This window comes from Callithrix jacchus, chromosome 9 (assembly GCF_049354715.1).
Source record: "Callithrix jacchus isolate 240 chromosome 9, calJac240_pri, whole genome shotgun sequence".
NCBI classification, from domain to species: domain Eukaryota; kingdom Metazoa; phylum Chordata; class Mammalia; order Primates; family Cebidae; genus Callithrix; species Callithrix jacchus.
Window position 1 is genome coordinate 83,176,169 of NC_133510.1, and position 21,274 is coordinate 83,197,442.

General features: G+C 32.1%; 1 protein-coding gene across 1 annotated transcript in view; it reads left to right on the forward strand.

The window, feature by feature from the left end:
• The window catches only part of PTPRQ (protein tyrosine phosphatase receptor type Q), a 233,478-nt gene that overhangs the window by 13,066 nt on the left and 199,138 nt on the right, over positions 1 to 21,274 (forward strand). Inside the window, exons 7-12 of the mRNA XM_035257125.3 lie at positions 5,204 to 5,273; positions 7,225 to 7,424; positions 8,586 to 8,835; positions 10,481 to 10,609; positions 13,686 to 13,832; positions 19,481 to 19,653. Of these exons, the coding sequence (XP_035113016.3) occupies positions 5,204 to 5,273; positions 7,225 to 7,424; positions 8,586 to 8,835; positions 10,481 to 10,609; positions 13,686 to 13,832; positions 19,481 to 19,653 (969 nt within the window). The remainder of the gene's footprint in view (positions 1 to 5,203; positions 5,274 to 7,224; positions 7,425 to 8,585; positions 8,836 to 10,480; positions 10,610 to 13,685; positions 13,833 to 19,480; positions 19,654 to 21,274) is intronic.

The window sequence follows — 21,274 nt, forward strand, 5'->3', positions numbered from 1 at the left end:
TATTTATGTATGAAAATTGTATAATAATTGCATAGGGGAGCTCAAATATTTTCTTTCTTTTTCTTTTCTTTTCTTTTCTTTTTTTTTTTTTGGTGCTTTAGATTGGAAAGAAAGTCTTCGTTGAAGGATTAATAGCCGCAGGACTAGATTTTGTAAACTTCTTTTTATAAGAGCTAAGGGTAAAATAATAAAACAAAACTTAGTAAAATTAATTTTGCTAGGTGTTGAGATATTATGGTCTAAGAACATGGCCTTGATCTATATATAAAATTTAGACTCCAAAGAAATATGTTGTTTTTTTTTAAAAAATTTATTTTTGATTTAGGGGGTATGTGTGCAGGTTTGCTATATGGGTATATTGCACAATGGTGGGGTTTGGGCTTCTAGTGTACCTGTCACCCAAATAGAAATCATTGTGCCCAATGGGTAATTTTTCAATCTTCACCCTCTCCCATCCTCCCCATTTTTGAAATCGCCAGTGTTTATTATTTCTACTATTATGCCCATGTGTACTCATTTTTAGCTCCCACTTGTTAGAATGTATGTTATTTGATTTTCTGTTTTTGAGTTATTTCACTTAGGACATGTTCTCCAGCTCTATCCATGTTGCTGAAAAGAACATGATTTTATTTTTTTACACCTGCATAGTATACTATGGTGTATATACATCCCACTTTCTTTATCCAATCAAACATTGATGGTTACTTAGATTGACTCCATGACCTTGCTATTGTGAATAGTGCTGTGATAAACATGAGAGATGGTGTCTTTGTGATACCATGTTTTTTCTTTCTTTCTTTCTTTCTTCTTTCTTTCTTTCTTTCTTTCTTTCTTTCTTTCTTTCTTTCTTTCTTTCTTTCTTTCTTTCTCTCTTTCCCTTCCTTCCTTCCTTCCTTCCTTCCTTCCTTCCTTCCTTCCTTCCTTCCTTCCTTCCTTCCTTCCTTCCTTCCTTCCTTTTCTTTCTCTTTCTTTCTTTTTTTTTTTTTTGAGACAAGAGTCTCACTCTGTCACCCAGGGTGGAGTGCAGTGGCACAATCTCAGCTCACTGCAACCTCTGCTTCCCAGGTTCAAGAGATTCTTCTGTCTCAGCCTCCTGAGTAGCTGGGATTACAGGCATCCGCCACCATACCCTGCTAATTTTTTGTATTTTTACCATGTTTTCCTTTCTTTTGGATAGATACATAGTAGTGGGATTGCTGGGTTGAGTGGTAGGTCTAGTTTTAGGTCTTTGAGAAATCTCCATACTGTTTCTCATAGAGCTTACATTTCCAGCAGCAGCGTATTATTGTTTTCTTTTCTCTGCATCCACACTGCCATCTGTTGTTTTTGTTTTTTTTTTTTTGACTTTTTAATAATAGCCATTCTGACTGGTATAAAATGATGTCTCATTATGGTTTTAATTTACATTTCTTTGATAATTCTTAATGTTGAGCATTTTTAATATACTTATTGGCCACTTGTATGTCTTCTTTTGAGAAATGTGTGTTTATGTTTTTTGCCCACTTTTTAATGGGATTTTTCTCTTTGTTGTATTGTTTGCATTCCTTATAGATTCTGTATATCTGTCCTTTGTAGAAGGCATAATTTGCAAATATTTTCTCCCATTTTGTAGATTCTCTGTTTACTCTGTTAATTATTTCCTTTGCTGCGCAGAAGCTTTTTAGTTTAATTAAGTCTCATTTAAGTCTATTTTAGTTTTTGTTGCATTTGCTTTTGATGTCTCAGTCATAAATTGTCTAGTCCAATGTCCAGAGGAGATTCACCTAGTTTTTCTTCTAGGATTTTTATAGTTTCAAGTTTTATATTTAAGTCCTTAATCTAGCATGAATTAATTTTTGTGTGTGGTGAGATATAGGGATCCAGTTTTATTCTTTTGGATATGGCCAGCCAGTTTCCCCAGCACCATTTATTGAACAGATATCCTTTTCTTGTTTTTTATTTTTGTCAACTTCGTCGAAGATCAGTTGGTTATATGTATGTGTTTTTATTTCTGAGTTCTCTATTCTCTTCCATTAATGTATATGTGTATTTTTGTACCAGTACTGTCCTATTTTAGTTACCATAGCTTTGCAGTATAATTTGAGGTCAGATAATGTGATGGCTCCAGATTTGTTCTTTTGCTTAGGATTGCTTTTATAATTGGGCTCTTTTTTGGTTTCATATGAACCTCAGTATTGCTGTTCTAATTCAGTGAAAAATGACATTGGTAATTTCATAAGAATTGTGTTAAATCTGTAGACTGCTTTGTGTGGTATGGTATGTTAATTCTTCCAATCCATGATCATGGGATGTTTTTCCATTTGTTTGTGTCATCTTTAATTTATTTCATGAGTGTTTTGTAGTTCTCTTTGTACAGATTTTCACCTCCTTGGTAAAATGTATTCCTAGATCTTTTATTTTTTTGTGGCTATTGTAAATGGATTTAATTCTTGATTTCATTCTCAGTCTGAATGTTATTGGTATATAGAAATGCTACTTATTTTTGTACACTGAATTTATATGCTGAAACTTCACTTGAAGTTTTTTTTTTTTTTTTTTTTTTGCCAATCAGTTTGAGCTTATGAGGTTAGCCTTGAACTGATGACCTCGCCTTCGCGAGTGCCATGACCTCCAGCGGGAGCCACTCTGGACCCACTGGAAGTTGTTTATCAAGTCTATGATTATTATTTCGAAGTAGTCTTTAGGGTTTTCTAGATATACAATTATGTCACCAGTGAGCAAAGATAGTATGACTTCATGTTTTTCAGTTTGGATGCCTTTTATTTCTTTCTCTTGCTTGATTGCTCTGGATAGGCCTTCCAGTACTGTGTTGAATAGGAGTAGTGAGAGTAAACATCCTACTTTTGTTCCATTTCTTAGGGGGAATGCTTTCAACTTTTCCTTTCAGTATCATGTTGGCTGTGGGTTTGTTATATTATGGCTCTTATTATTTTGACATATGTTCCTTTGATGCCTAGTTTGTTGAGGGTTTTCATCATGAAAGAATATTGGATTTTATCAAATGCTTTTTCTGCATCTGTTGAGATAATCATATGACTAAAAGGGTTGGGAGAAAAATATTGAAAAAAACTTTAAGTTTAATAAAAAAGTAGAATGTTTTTACTTACAAAACTCATAAAGGCTAAATTACTTAATTTAAACTTTATTTTCTGAAAAAGTCACTAAGCTAAAGATTTTAAAAACAGTTTTTGCTATCTCTGCACATTGTACTTTATAGAGTGTCTTTATAAATTATCTTTGGTACTTTATGAGATAGACAACTTGGTCAATTATTTTGAGAAACTTGAGCTTAGTGACTTTTTTCAAAAATAGTTTAAATTAAACAGTTTTGCCTTTATAAGTGAAAATACTTCATCTTTAAATTAAACTTGTAGTTACCTTTTGATTTCTGTTCCAACCTTGTTGTATATACATATCTGTTGTTGACATTTTGGATATTGGTTTGAACATTTCTAAAGAGTCACCTTTGCTAAGAATCATGAACTCAATGTAGTTACTTTCAACAAATAGTTCTTGGACATTTACTATGTCTTTTGCATTTAGAAAAATGTTTAGTTCTTCATGTAATTAATAGGCAAAATTTAACATCATCTTATTTGAATACTACAGAAAGATGAGCTTATAAAATGCAGGGCTTAATTAGGCCACAGGAAAATGCTTCCAGTTAAGGGACATCTCTGACATTTCCAAGGGATAATAAAGAATACAAATGTCTTCTGGATCCTCCCTCAATATAACATTAATATCTTCTTTAGGCCTTGAAAATAATTAAATGTGGAGAAGAATATACACAAAACCTGTGTAAATATGGGATTTTATATAACTGAGATCTTCTTCCTAGAGGATAAGAAATATTGGGAGAGATTTTGCCAGGAAGTTTCTCCTTACTGGAACTATGCCTATTTGCAGAATTAAGAACACGATCAGAGCTAGAAAGCAAACGTTAATAGTATGATTCCCACAGTTAAAAAAGAAACAAATTCTGACCAATGTAGAAGGCAAAATAGACTACTGACTACTATTTTATGAAGAAAACATAGCTTAAAGAATAGGCAACCTTTTTATGACATCTGAGTATCATATAATATAGGTATTTTGTATCAACATGCACATATTCAGATTATTGATATGTCAATATATGCTATTGGGGATAATTAAAAATTTTTAATGTGCTATAAGAAACTATTGCTGATAGGAAGGTTATTTAGTCAGCCTAGATCTGTTTAGATCTATTTTTATGGAGCTTGAATTTTTATTCCTTTGAATTCTCTTATTTAAGGCCTATTGGGAAGCCCTTAGTTTCCATTTCATCCCACATTTTATAAATCATTGTATGACCTTTACTCTGTTAAAATAAATGTTAGCTATTGCAGAATTCCAAAGGGTATTTGGCATGGTACATTTGATATCTTCAGTATAAGTCATGCTATGGGGAAAATCCTGTTACATATTTTACATATGCTATTTCATATACTCTTCAGCATAATGCTATAACATAGATACGTTACTATTCCCATTTTAAAGACAAGAAAAATGTTACTTACAACGGTTAAGTAAATTGCTTGAAGCTACTTATCTGGGAATTGGTGGAGCTACAGTTAAGCCAAGTTATGATTCCAGTCATGGCATTTACAAAAGCTTGAGTCTTAACCTCATTTATGACACTTTCTCTGTCTGTTCTAATCTATTGAAAGAGATTATTAAATCAAAATTTTTATCTTTAAAATTCTAGAATTTTTAGTTTAAATTATTAATTAAATCTACTTATTTTTTTAAAGTTTTTTGAGTATTTATTTGCCTGATTAGATTGTGAACTGTAAATTAAGGTACTGCATACATAGGCTCTTGCATTTGTTACAGAAATAACTGTAGCATCTTTTATGTAGTGGATATAGTAGAGAAAGACTGAGCTTTTGAAATAAACCCAAGTGCGACTGGGTTATTGTTTTACCATTTATTCCTTTGTGACCTTAGGCAAGATATTTGACCTCTCTCCACCAGTTTTCTCATCTATAAAATTTTGACAATAATACTTTATATGTTAATTATATGGATAGCTCCATATTTACCTTGTTTCATGACAGTATTAAAAAAGTATCTTTGGCATTTATCTTATGGGTAAGTCAAAGTTATTTTTTAAATTTTAGATTCTCTTTTTTCAGGGAGTAAAACATTTGAACACAATCCTTTTGGTTTGTTCTAGGTTGCTGCTGAAAACAGTGTTGGTATCGGAGTGTTTAGTGATCCATTTCTCTTCCAAACTGCAGAAAGTGGTAATTTTCCTGTCATTTATTTTAAATTGACCTAGTCATGAGTTTCTGTCATTTAAAATAAATAAGAATATAGGCTGGGTGCAGTGGCTCAGGCCTGTAATCCCAAAACTTTGGGAGGCTGAGGTGGGCAGATCATGAGGTCAAGAGATCGAGAGCATCCTGAACAACATGGTGAAAACTCGTCTCTACTAAAAATACAAAAGTTAGCTGGGCATGGTGGTGCATACCTGTAGTCCCAGCTACTTGGGGAGCTGAGGCAGGATAATCACTTAAAACTGGGAGGCATAGGTTTCAGTGAGCCAAGATTGTGCAGCCTGGCGACAGAGTGATGCTTCATAAAAAAAAGTATATATATTTATGTGTGTGTGTATATATATATATATATATATATAAACTGACACTAAAATACATATAATTCTCATAGCATGGCCACTCAATTAGTGTTACAGTTCTTTGGTATAGCTAATTTATTCATTGAAATATGTATTATTCTTTCTGATTATAAGAGTAGTAAATGTCATCTTATAAAACTTTGAAAAAACAAGAATAAAAAAACAAAATGAAAATAATCCATAGATTTATGAAAATTTTTTTATTACTTTTGTGCATTTCTGTCTGGTCTATTTCCCCCATTAATATATATCTATGAGACTACATATTAACAAAAATAAGCTTGTGCTATGTATGCAAGTTTATATCCTGCCTTTTCCTTTTAACATTAAGTCATAAGCATGTTATGACATAGACTTTTGGAAACATGGATTTTAATGGTTATTATATTATTCCATAATATCTAGTCATTACCAAACCAATTTAAGATACCTCCATTCTTCCAGTGGCATAGAGGAAAAATCTTCATGTCACCTGTGGCTCTTTTCTCTCATAGTACACATCTAATCTATCAGTAAATCTTACCAGCACAATCATCTAAGTGTATTTTGAATCTCACCCTCATTGCTAACATCCTATCCAACATTATTCCCAATAATAGTTGCATTTTGTTTTATTTTTATTAGAATGCAACTATCCTGAACTCCGTTAATTCCTACCTTATATCATTGATATATAGACTTCCTTCCAAAGATCTTTCTTATGTAATTTATATGACTATTATTTATAAATTATATTTTAGCATTTTTCTGTACAGTGTAAACTGAAAAGCTAGTTATTTGGCATCTTAATATTAGGCATCTTTATTATCACTTATGTTTTTATCTCAGATGTTTTGTTTTGCTTTGATTTCTTTCAAAAGTGACTTGTCACATTTATTTTATATTCTGAAGGATCTTGGTGTTTTACTCGATCAGTTTTACTTACATTACCATGAAGTTAATGGGCATAATTTCTCCTAATTTGAGCTTTGTATTGGTTTCATGCCAACTAAAACAGAACTTAGATTATTATTATCACTCTATATTATCAATAAGTTATAGAAAATCATAATGAAATTCTGAAGAAAGTTGATATTGAGAGTTTAAAAAATGTTAAATACAATAATAACAATCAGTTGGAGGGTATCACTTGATATTAGGCCCTAGGCATTTATAAACATTCCAGAAATGTGCTTTTTGGTGAAAATGGTTGGACAATTGATTCAATTTGCTACTTTTTCCACATCTAATGAAACAGCATTATTTCAAAATATTTAAGGGAATAAAAAACTTATCCCAACTTTTTTGTATATTCACAAACATTGATTGAATTTTTTTTCATACTTATTTGAAGTATTTCATGAATGCATGTATTAGCCCAGTTATCCTAAAGTTGATTTGCCCCAACTCCAGTTTTTCATTATAGGCAAAGGTCAATTAAATATATTTATAAAAGCCTTACACAAATAGATTTTATGCAGTGTATTGTATATTTAATTTCACATACCATGAAATTATATAAATGCAATTCTAAGTTTTATAACAAGATTTTTTTCCTTCTCAATCCTTCTCTTCCCCAGCTCCAGGAAAAGTGGTGAATCTCACAGTTGAGGCCTACAACTCTTCAGCAGTAAAACTGATTTGGTATTTACCTCGGCAACCAAATGGCAAAATTACCAGCTTCAAGATTAGTGTCAAGCATGCCAGAAGTGGAATAGTAGTGAAAGATGTCTCAATCAGAGTAGAGGACATTTTGACTGGGAAATTGCCAGAATGCAATGTAAGTATCACACAACACTTTCTATGTCTTGAAAATCTTAGATAAACATATTTTCACACTTCTAGCATCTAGATACTGTATTTTTACCCAAGTTTTATTAGTTATTTGATTACTTATGGTATCATGCTATACACAAAGTTTTATTAATTATTTGATTACTTACAGTATTATGCTATACACAATTGGCCTTATTCAGGTAGAATATAGGAAAGGTTTGAGAATTCAAGAGTGAGAGATTAAAATCATTAGGGAGTTCCAAAAAGACTTCATAAAAGGAGTAGCATTTGTGATACACCATGGAGAAGGGACAGAGAGAGATAGCGTGATGGGGCATTCCATGTGGAGGAGACTTTATAAAGCCCTGAGGTGGAAAAGTATAAGATATAATTGGAGAAAATATTTTACTTCCACGTGGCAGGAGGGAAGAGTACATGTAGGGTAATAGTCGAGGTCAAATTTGTGGAAGTAGATTATTTTTATTGTACATATCTTTGGTAAAGAATTTGTTATTACTCTGGTCATTGATAATAAACCTCATAATAGTAATGCTTTACTACATAATAAGCATCATAATTTATTATATGATAAGCATAATGCTTTTCCTAAAATCATTTTTGCAATCTTTGTGTTGTTATTAATGGAAAAACTGTCACAGTTATTTTTGTTGTAAATACTTTATAAAAGTCTTAAAATATTTTTCAAATTAGGATATATTTCTAACACATGTACACACCTAACAGGTGAGCTAGTGGCATGTTAGTACTTTAGAGTACTTCTGAGAAGAAATGGTCATTAACAGTAAGAAAGTGGCATAGACTTGAACATTCACAAAAGTAAAATTATTTCAGCTCTTTGGCTCTTGCACTGTTAACAGGTAGCTTAAAAATTCTTATAAATAATTTTGCTATGGTTTTACCTTTATTTTAAGCCACTTGAAATTCTATTCATAAAGACTAAAGTACAAGGAATGTGATAAATATATTCTCTTCTAAAACTGCAGACATAATGGGTACAATTAAAATCTAGCCAATTTGTCCATAACTTGCATGTTATATGTGTATATATAGCATAAAAGGAAAAGAAGTAAATGATATGTTCTCATTCTCATGTTCACCAAGAAATACAACATAATTTCTTCATTGATACTATTTTACTTACTAGGAGAATAGAGAATCTTTTTTATGGAGTACAGCCAGCCCTTCTCCAACCCTTGGTAGAGTTACACCTCCATTGCGTACCACGTATTCATCAAGTATGATGGCACAGAATAAGATCAGCTCTGTGTGGAAAGAGCCTATCAGTTTTGTAGTGACACACTTGAGACCTTATACGACATATCTTTTTGAAGTTTCAGCAGTTACAACTGAAGCAGGTTATATTGATAGTACGATTGTCAGAACACCAGAATCAGGTATGGTTCATTTTTTGTAGATAAAAAGATTTAAACTATTTAGAGAATAATGTTTTATTTTATTCATATAGATATTTATTTTTAATATTCCTTAACTTTCAGTAACTTTTTTCCTTAATAATATACCATAGGCATCCCATCTGGGGTTCCTTCAAATTTCTATACTCTTTTATATTATAGTACACATAAGTATTTAAAAGGAGAAAGAAGATTTGAAAGAAACAATTCTTGAGCTACTGACCATGATCCAAATACAAGCTTTTATCATTTATAATCTCAGCAATTTTTTGTAATCATCTTTGCTGTTCTAAATCAGTGATAATTGTTTACACCCTTCTCTCACTGTTATTGCCATTATAAAAAATGAAGATACCTGCAGTAGCAAAACGAGCATGTAGTTAACATTTCAGTATCAGATACAAGCAGTAGCTAAAATATATACCTATTTATATCCTATTTGCACTGCAGTTTCCTCATCTGAAAAATAGAGACAGTAGTAGTACCTTCCTTATAGTGGCAGTATTAAAATTAAATGAGAATAATTAGATATTATTATTACTACTAAATTTTATGAGAACATATTTTCAGGTAAGGTATTCATATATTTAATTATGGTACTATATCAGTATTCATGTAAATATGTGTATTTATTTATTTATTTGATATATTTATAAAATTTCATGGATATTTATATAGTCCATTATATATAGGTATGTATTATATGCATGATACATAACTGATATTAGATATATCACAACACAATATCAGGCATTAGGTTGTAATTGCTAATTTCTAAAGTTATTGAAAATTATTGATAGGGTAATTTCACTAAAGCATGTTTTTTTCTAATAACATAGCTGTTTGTTTCATTTTTCATTTCATAGAAGTTTGAAGTGTTTTGTTAATTTAAATATCATCTTTGAATCATATCATTTTCTTCTTCCATACGCCTTATACAATAAAAAAAAAAATTTCATGAGGGTGATACAAGGTGAAATTTGGTAGACAATAATTTTGTTTTGAAAAATATTTGGAATTGTTTTATTTCAATTAAAAGAAAGAATAAACTTCTATGAAAAACCGAGTAATTTAAAATGTCATTGTTATTTTTATGTTACCAATACTACATTTGAATCCTCCAACTGTAGGTTATAAATTTCTTAGAACAAAATACAAATATTGATACAAAAAATAAAAATTATTGTCAATTTTTGAGAGTTATTTTCTTGAAACTTCTACCTGCATTAATAAGAGAGAAGGTGTTTATCAAGCCAGATAATCCAGTCTTCGTTGCAATATATATATATGTATATGTATAAATGCAGGTATTAAATGTTTCAGGACAATGTAACTTGACAATAAGTATATTACAATGAATATTAGCATGAAACTTGCACAGTGCAATAATATAGAGAATTAAATAAAATCAGTAATCATTACAAATAAATTTATCGGATAATCCAGCATGTGTTATTCACAAGTTTCAATTATATTCCATATTTTTTTCTTTTTTAAGTTAAAAAACTCTGCTTTTAAGTGCGGTATTTTATTTTCTTTCTCTGACTTTGTGTTTTATTATGTGTATTTAATAGGGTGCTCTTTCATTTTAAATATATTATGTATTTATTTTCAATACTCATTTTAGTACCTGAAGGACCACCACAAAACTGTGTAACAGGCAACATCACAGGAAAATCCTTTTCAATTTTATGGGACCCACCAACTATAGTAACAGGGAAATTTAGTTATAGAGTTGAACTATATGGACCTTCAGGTAAGTCTTAATTGGTTTTATGCTCTCTAAAAATAACATGGAAAATCTCTGTGTCTTCTGCTCTATTTTGCTGTGGAGCTAAAACTGCTTTAAAAAAGAAAACGTATTAAAATTTTGGGGCAGCTTTTGGAGTAAGAATCATAAAATATGTTACCAATATCAAACTCTTTTTAAAAATATCAGACTCTTTTTAAAAGACCCTAAGATCGAAGCAAACAAAAGGAAAGTCATAAGGAAGGTGAAGTCCTTTGATTTTTTAATTTAAAATCATAAATGAGTATAAGAATGACAAAACACTATTCATGTTCCACACTTTATGTGCAGCACATGAGAAAACTAGTGATAACTCCTCAAGACCAAAGTGTTAGTGGAGATACACATCTTCAAATATTTGAACAAGAAGACCTCGGCTACGTTCATCAAGAACAATGGACTTTGACTATATTAAATCAGATTTCTATTCACTGCTAGGAACCAATTTCTAAAAAATAATTATAAAGAGCTCTCTAAAAATAACATGGAAAATCTCTGTGTCTTCTGCTCTATTTTGCTGTGGACCTAAAACTGCTTTAAAAAAAAAAAAAGTATTAAAATTTTGGGGCAGCTTTAAGTGGCAAGTTCTCCATCTTTGTAAGGAAGCAGGACCTGGGCATCCACTTGTCAGAGATATTTTGAGAGGTTCAAATATTATATTATTGTGTAACATAATAATAATATAATATTTTATGTAAAGTCTAATATAATATTTATGTGAATTATGTAAAGTCTAAGATTCTCTCCTGATTGAGATCCTATGGTTCTACGAAAGAAATTTAATTCTAACAATGATTAAATAACATAAAGCCACATAGTATCATTTATTTGGGAGCATCAAAAAAGATACAAACTTCCAACTATTTTATTTTGCAATTTCTATGGTATGAAACACTCATCACCATCATGAGTAACCTTTGCCTTTCATCATGCTCTTCAAATTCTGAGTTTTTTTTACTTCCTAAAAAAGATAATTGCCTCCACTCACCCATCCAGTACACAGAAACAGACATGGATACACAGTTACATCTTTTCTATCCGATATTATTGTTCAGTACTTATCTGAGGTACTCTTATGTGAGGCTGGCTGACAAATGAAGTGAGAGGCATTTAGCAACCATTACATTTAGCAACCTGGGAGTGATCACATGCTTCCAGTATGGTGGTGCATGTAGGGTAAATACCTAATTGAATTAGTTTAAGAGTAAATGGGAGAAGATTGCTGGAACAGTGGGTGTAGAAACTTGTTTCAGTTTAGCTGCAAAGCAAAGCAGTGAATAGAGAGTAAGGGTGGGGATAAGTGGAATCAACAGGTTTCTTTTCAGTAAGAACATATAAAGCATGTTTGTTTGCTGATGAAAATAAGGAAAATGTTAACGATGTAAGAAAAAGGAGAATTACTGGAAAGGTGTCTGTGTAGGCAGAAGGTGAGATCTTTTGCTCAAATGTAGCAATTGGTTTGAGATAAGAATACAGATAACTTGTCCACAGTAACAGATAATTTGTCCATAATTTGTTCTTATACATTGTAAGGCAGAGTATATGGGTATAGATACTGGTAAATATATAGTTGTGTTGGTGGGAGCCTGTGGCAAATATTTTCTAATTGGTTTACTTTTTTTAGTGTAATGGGAAGCAAGACCATTAGCTGGGAGTGAAGATAGGGCAGAAGTTATTAGAGGTCTGAGCAGAGAAGAGTAAGTGTAAAATAATCATCGGAAGACTAGAGTGATTGGACCATTGACTATGTAAGCTGAGTAAGATTCCAGGCACCAGGTAGGGCTCGTTTGAGGTTGGGCTACAAATAAAGTGATATCAGTTAATGGTTTTGTGAGGTTCTCCAGCTCCCTTCAAGAAGAGAAGGGCAAGGCATTGGAGGCCTGTGTAAGGCAGCGATTATAATTGAAATTGGCACCAAAGCTGGATAAAGAATGGAAATTGAGTGGTGAGGGGTCAAATAAAATAAAAATAAAATAGGTGATTAAATCAATGGATTGTTGATTTCAGTGAATTTAAAGAATTATCAGTTTAGGATTCTAGAGGAAATGTAAAGGACATAGGAAAAAGTGGTTATAAAAAGGTGCATGAAACTGACATTCTTAATGATATGAAGTAATTGGTGTTAGTAATGTCTAAGCTATGATCTTGAGGGAGTGGCTGAAATTTTAGAAAACTAGATTATTTAAGGAAATATCTAAGTAATTTAAGGGTTATCTCTCAGGATATTAAAATCAGCACAAATTAAGATGGTAGCCTTGAACCAAAAGCTTGGTTCAAGGGAGTAAATGCTTACATGGGAGTAAATGACCCTTGGGTTAGATTACAACTGTGAGGGCTAGTGGATGTCATTGGTAACAAAGAATTTAAAGCTGTGGGCTTTTATAAGGAGGGAGGGAGATTAGTGAATAAAATGGAGCAATGAGGAGCAAGGACAACACTTACCACACTGAAAGGCCTGGTTACTTGAGAGCTGTGTGGCATAAATAGACTGCCACCATTTGAGGCATCTGTAGGGGAACAAAAGCAGTGTTCTTAGGAAAGAGCCAGTTTGCAGTTAGAGCAAGAAGGTAAAGGAAACATTCAAGGCAAAGCTGAAGATTTAAAGAATTGTGGTGACAGACTAAGGAATTTTGTTCAGAAGCTAAACTAGAAATATTTCCTAAAAATATCCTCTTAAGAAGATAATGACATTATTTAACATTTTAATTGAATACATTTGAGTATGAAATCTGGTCACTTTTGAAATTGATAAAATTTGATGTTTCCCCTTTCAATATGTCAAAAATAACATGGTAATTCAAAAGGGCTTTATGATTAAATAAAAATAATTTTAAGCACTGGAACATTTTCATGTTCTTCGTTTGTTTTCATTAAATTGATATCAGTGTACTACTAAGCCACATGTTTAAAATATATCCAATTTTGATATTATAATAACAAATTTTAGTGTACAACTTAACACTTGAATTGTTGTCTTGGTTCTGTACTTAAATGTGAAAATGATTGCATTCTTGGTAAAAAATAATCCATTCTACTTTTATAGGTCGCATTTTGGATAACAGCACAAAAGACCTTAAGTACGCATTCACTAACCTAACACCATTTACAATGTATGACATCTATATTGCGGCTGAAACCAGCGCAGGGATTGGACCCAAGTCAAATCTTTCAGTATTCACTCCACCAGATGGTAAGAACATAGGGAATGAATGAAATATTTTTGGTATACTTATGAACGTCATTGAATAGTAAAACATGGTATTAGAAACAGTTTGTTTTATATTTACTTAAATCATGTTATTTCCTTATTAAATTGTTACCTAATTCATTCTGAACATGTGTTCTCCAGAACATTAAACTCATAGCATGCTTCATAATAATAGGGACCCAAGATCAGGCAAGGTTAGGAAATATCATATATAGCATTGGCCTGTTAGAGATTCACAATAAAATTTAGCATAACCTCAAGAAGTTGTAAGATAAACACATTTCGTATTGTTTAACTACATTTTTTAATGTGGAATCTATTTTTTTCTCACAAACTATTATTCAGAGGGATTCCTATATTCCCAGTGCTTACAACAAAATATGTTTATAATCAAAACGGTATTCTAAGCAAGTGAAGATTCTGAGTGGATGCATGATACAGATTTACCAGCATGTACTGAAATTATGAAAATAGTATTTTTCTTCAATAAACTTTCTTATATGTATTCATTAAATATTATTGTCTTAGGTGAACTATACTTTAAAGAAAAAGGTTTCCATACTATTTCACAACATATTTTTCTGGCCTACACTGAACTTGCTAAATGTCTTCATTTCTACTTAGGGATTGTAATTATGGACAAAAATTAACAGTAATTTCTTATAACACATTAACATTTGGAAAAGTTTCCAGCCTTCATTTGTGTGGTAGCTAACATACAGTAACTTATAAATGAAATGTACACATGTACACACACACACACACACACACACACACACACACACGGAGACATACTGGTCATACATTCATCATTCAAGTATTTGACCATTAGAGGGCAGTAAGTATTAGGAAATTTTGTACTTTTCTCCTTTAAAGAGGCAACCATTGATATTTTGTTGGAAGAACATAAAAGTTATGTTTTATCTATTTCAGATGAAATCCTAACATATATATAGTTTCAGTATACATATAAGAAAGTTATACATACTCATAAGGAAATGTTCTTTTTTTGTATTAAAATTTTACCATTGTGTTTCTATCAGAAGAATCTTAGCATTGTATAGCTTCTCCCTTAAATCTTAAATTTTCCTCCATCTTCCCCATTAAAAACCACTCTTAAACATTTCCTAGAGCTAAGAAGATTTATGGATACTTTCAAATAAAGCAGAGTCCTTGACTTTGGTCTTACTAGAGTTTTCTCAGCCAATTCAATGTACCCACTGATTTCTATTCTTGTTCTACAATTAAATAAATACTGAAATTTTGTCCTCTTTCGAGACCAGCTGACTTTGGGACTTCTAAATAGAATCTGCAACTCAATAAATAAATTTTTTATTGTCATTATTGGACTATGGCATTTGACAAAAGTAGGGAAATAGACAATGCATATGCCATGTACAATGCCATGTTATTTGTCTTGGATATATTTTAAATTTTATTTGCCTTAATTTCTACATTTTTTATCCACAGAAGTAGAACTTTATGGTCATCATTCAATATATTTCACAAGGCCTGTTTTTCACACCAAATTATTTCAAGTAGATAACTCCCTTTGCCCTGTATAAAAGGCAATTTGTCCTGAGTTTCATTCTTTTATCTTCCTGAGCCACTCCCCCTATGGACCACACCCTGGTGGCTCTTAGAGGGGCCTCCTGGCAACTGGTGGGCTCCACCAAAGGCAAGGTTGGCATGGTTCTTACATCCTCATGTCAGCCTTCGTCCATGGAGTTCTCTGGGGATACTTCAGTCTCAGGAGCTGCTTCAATGGAGTACTCTGGCAAATGCAGTAAATGTAGCTTTCTGCTTCTGATACCACTACTTATTCCTGGTTCCACTATTTAAAACTTTGAAATAAATGGATCTTTAAACAATATGAGAACAAACTAATAACTCATTAGAACTATCTACTTTCAATTAAAAAATGATTTCTTAACTTTAGATTATCATTTTAATTTATTAATACAACAGGGTTCTTAGTATTCTAATTAAAGTTACTTAATTTATTTTCCTCTCCATATTTAAAAGCAGTCTATTGTCTATTTAAAAAATAATTAGGACTAGCTTGCTTCTTTTAAATTACCTTTTAAAACAATTGGTGCTCTTATAAATCTTCAGATACTCATAGGAGAATGTTACATTGACCTCTTATGGAGAATGTTTTGTGCTATTACATTACAGTGGAGTTGATTTCATTACCACTAGGGATGTTATGGTCCATAGCCTACTTTGAAAGAAAATTAGCATCCTATTGTTTTAGCAGTTATCATGAATTTCTGACATATACATATATAAGGCACCTATATGTCCCTTAATATTTTGAAAAGTAGATTTCTATATAGACATGAAAATAGATGATTTTGGGAAAAAAAGATAGTAATCTCCAAGGGTATAAAATATCATAGAATTGCCTATTCCAAAATCAGATAATGCTGATGGATGCAACATAGGCATTCTTCTAATTAGTGTGAGGGGTAAAAAAACAAAGAAAGCAAACTTTAATGCTTCAATATGTCTAATAACTTTTCTGTCAGGATAGTTTGGCATGACAATTTCTTAAAAGCCGACAAATTTCCGAGACTCTTGTTTACTCTCTGTTAAAAGACATGGAAGTGAAGATGTTTGTCCTAAGTGATTTAAACTTGCTACTCTCTGCAAATAGTAGTAAAATCTTTGTAAGAAAATCACCAAGAACTTGCCAACTTTGTGTTTTCAGGATTTTCAATGGCTTTAATTTTTAATATAGGCTTTTCAAAATGTACTTCTAAAGAAAGTTTAATTTGCTAGATAATGGCAAAAATGATCTTAATGTATTTTTTTTACCTCAATGCTATTTGTCTCTATTTTATTTCTTCTTGTAGTTTTTCATCTGAACACCTCAAACCATTTGGAATATATTTTCATAAATCATATGCTACTATGTTTCTAATGTATTAATAAAATTTAAACCCTAGAGTGATTCTCAGGTAGTCCATGTATGTAACACCTTCAAAATTAAATTTTGGCATTATCTAGAAAATTCACCATTGAGCATTAATTTTGAGGTTGGAAACAAATGACATTGAGGTAAAGCAAATATGGGATTTTTTAAAATCAAATGTCTAACATTTCTCATTTATTAGTAAAATTTATAAATGTATTGAGTTGAGAATGACTCTTAGGTAGTCCCTGTGGACAACACCTTCAAACCTGATGCTGAATCATATGATTACCTTGTGTGTTTGATTTTCTTTAGTTAATTTTGTATCAATATTAAAGGAGTCTTCTCTAGTTTCCTCAAAAGAATTTGTGGCCTAACAGACCAAGTATCTTTTTAAAGACAAGATATGATGCTGTCTACTCCATTTCCTTTATCCCCCAAGCTTTTTATAAATGGGGAATAAAAGTTAAGTTTATAGTCATTATTTTTATGCAAGTTTGAGATACATTTTTAAGGTAATATGGAACAACATAATCTCTACCTGGATTATAATTTTTGGCATTAAGTATCATGGGACAATGCATACTAAGTTATATTGAAAAATATGTTCTCTTTAATGATAAATAGTGTCTGCTACTACTCTTGGGTTTTACTAGAAAACAAGAGACAGTAAAATATATATATTTTTCTACTGTCCTGCATAATATTTGATATCTAACATATTAACGTGTTGCATTGACTTGAACTGGTCATCTCACTTATTTTTCAATAGGCAGGGTTTAGTTGCCTGATTCATATGATCAGTGTAGTCATTAAGCTGTTTATTTTTTCAGTTCAGATTATACATCATTTCAAATTAAATGGAAAAAATGCCAGATCTCTTCTGTGATTTACATTATGCAATTCAGATTAATATTTTGTCTGCATAGAGACTGTAAAATAAAATTTTAAAGAAAGATGGAATGAGAGTTTTGCTATTTAAATAGCCATGTTATTTTATACCACACAATTAATTGGAAAGTTTCTCCACCCTTGAAAAATGCATATTGGTAAATATGATAATACAAACATTAACTCTAGGTACAATATATTTTAATGAAGGAAAACTCATACAAGAGGTGACCTGTGCAAAGGTTTTATCTGTTTTAATTTCTTTCTCTGTCCTCAAGTGCCTAGAACAGTGATCATATGAAGAATGCTCACTGTGTTGAATGATGAATGAATGACTCAACGAATGTCACAATATATAGAGTCTTTACAGGTTACTTCATGAAGACAAAGGAAATGCTAATCTATTAGATGAAAACTTCATACAGTTATAGTTTACTATAGAGCCAACTTAAGCATAGCTCATTATAAATAACATATACAGGAGTTGTAAAATTATTTTTCAATTCCTTTCTTTTGTCTTAAAAAGGAAGGAGGTCATTTTTCTTTGTTCTCTTTTAAGGCTATATGCCTATCTTCTAATTAGAATTTGCCAAACCTGTACCACTGCCAGACACCTTAGGGAAATTAATTTAAAGTGTAACAACAATCTAATCATAAGAGATCATAATTTTATGTTATTTTCTCTTTCTTAAAAGTTTTAGAAATTTTAGAAATTTTCTTGAACTTTTTGTTCCTTATAGCAACCTGTATAGTAATAGGAAAGCTATAGTTACACCCATTCTATAGGTAAGAAAGTAGGGATTGGAGGGATGAATTAGCTATTCATAAATACACGTTAAACTGTAGATAAAAATGGTGAAAATGCCAGGGCATGTCTATTTTTGGCCCATTACTCCTGTGAAACTTGGTGACTTTGTAACTACATGTTGCTTTAAGTTCTTGGTGCTTTATTTTAAACCTATTGTTAGTTTGTTCCAATTTTTCTTTACCATTGCAATCAGTGAGGGCACCTGAAATTTGAAAATAACATGATTACTTTAAAAATATAAAAAAAATCAACTCTTCAAACAGTTTCATGTAATAAATTACAACACAGTCTAATTTAACTTACCAACTACATTTCATTGCATTCAGAGTCTTCAGGGTATTATTTTTTGATCTGTTGTTATGAATTTTATGAAACCATCAAGATTTCAATTGGGCATTCATCATCTCCAAATAGGCAGATTCTCAAGGAAATTATTTTTATTAATTAATTTTTTTCAAACAAATGTTATGAGTTTTATTTTGGAAAATTATTCTGTTATTGTGTTCCTTATTTACATTTTGAGAATGTTTAGAAATTTAAAATCCATTTATTTAAAAACATATTTTAGTAAAATAAATTTTTTGTCTATTTTCTTTCTCTCCCCCTCTCTCTCTCTCTTTTGAGATGGAGTCTCACTCTCCCATTCTCCCAGGCTGGAGTGCAGTGGTTGCTCACTGCACCTCCACCTCCTGGGTTCAAGCAATTCTCTTGCCTCAGCCTCCCAAGTAGCTGGGATTAAAGGGACACAACACCATGCTAGGCTAATTTTTATAGTTTTAGTAGAGATGGGGTTTCACCATGTTGGTCAGGCTGGTCTCAAACTCCTGATCTCACATGATCTGCCCACCTTGGCCTCCCAAAATGCTAGGATTACAGGCATAAACCACCACTTGTGGCCTCCGTCTAATTTCTCTAGAATTGTTTATATATCTTAAATTATGAGCTAAGAATGTAGGCACTTTTTCACTTGAAAATATATTTTTCAATTTCCCCTGTATTCTTTTCTTTCTTTAGTTCCAGGGGCTGTGTTTGATTTACAACTTGCAGAGGTAGAAGCCACACAAGTCAGAATTACTTGGAAGAAACCACGACAACCAAATGGAATTATTAACCAATACCGAGTGAAAGTGCTACTTCCAGAGACAGGAATAATATTGGAAAATACCTTGCTCACAAAAAAGAATGAGGTATTGCATTTTTATTTTACTTATTGGTGAGCCCTTTCTGCTTGGTTCGGTTCTGGCTCTGATAGTTTGGAAGATTTGCTAGCACTCACACACAAAATATTTGGCAACTTACTAATACAAAGTAAGGTAAATTTGGGGCATGCTGATAATCTAGCTAGATCATGTTTCATTTAGGTCTTATATTATTAGTTAAGTGCTCTTATTCTTTTTCACTATATAAAAAAATGTCAACTGTGCAATTAAACAGAACTAAAGGTGTTTTCGTAAGTTAATATTGTTATTCTAAATTAGTTAATGAATTATTTGGAAACTCTTGTTATGATTTAAGTACTCATTCAAAGGCTGTGCTTGCAATTTAGAACAGTTGCCAGTGAAAGGCACAGTAATTTCAGTAGCTGTTGTTGACAAATTTTCTGTTCTATTTGGTCTTGGGAAGGTAAATTTCAGAGCTGCTGCTTCTTTTTTTTTTTTTAAGTACATTTGATTAAGAAATCACATTACTAAATAAAAGAAATATAAGGTATTTCATAGGTTTAAAATAAGAGGACCAGGATCTTTAGGCAATGTACTTGCTTCTATTCACACTGAAAGTCTTATTTTTTCCCTTTTGTTTCTGTTAGGAAGTACAGGCAGCACTGATTGTTTTTTTTTTTTCACTGTCTTTGTTCACCTCACCTCATCAACTGTTCACCTGTGAGACCCTTTCAGCCTCCAGGCTAGTCATGTCCAGATACTGGCTGCTCCCTGAGGCACTCAAAGAATAAACATCCTTAGGACCAGTGTGGCAATCACTGGGCCTTAAAGACAAATGTGATAGTTTTTCAGCACCTGGCGTCTGCTGTTTTGTTTCAGAATTGCTGCTGCTTCTACCTGTGCTGTTATATTTCCCCACAATGCTGTCTCTATTTCTAGTCCCAGCCCTCCTCTATTTCTGGCACTTACCTATACATGACAGTTGACCTTACCATGTGCTCAATGCACTCTGGCCACCCAGGACTTATCACTCCCAGTTGCTTACCATCTTCAACCCAGGGTTAAATTTTAATCCTATGTTGATTCCCTTTCTCTGTGCAAAAGATGTTGAATTATGCTTTCTGTGATACTCTAGTTGACAACTCAGGCAAAGGGCAAAAGCTTAACCCTTTGCTCCTGCTGAGAAGATCTTAAATTAGATGCTGAGCTTTCTTAGGACTAGATGACAGGTTTTCTACTTCTGCTAATGACATCTATGAATGGGTGGCCACACCTGTTTTCCTATGAGGTTAAGAGGTTCTAGAAAGATTTTTGTTGTTGTTGTTCCTGTCTCTATCTGGTCTGGAATTCTGGTCACACAGTAGACAGAACATGTGCTTTGGAGAAATACAGATTTGGATTTAAATTATGATTTCGTCTATCACTGGGCTATACAGCAAGTGGTTAAGAGTGTAAACCAGGTTGAAACTCTGGTTCTGCCATTGCTACCTGTTTAACTCTGGGAAAGTTGACCTGACCTCTTTGAACATCAGTTTCTTCTTTAAGATAGTGATTACAGGTCCCTATAACAAAGGGTTAATAATGAGGATTTAATGGGTTAATGTGTGTAAAGAGCTTAGAACTGAACCTGGCATATAGAGAGTAGCAC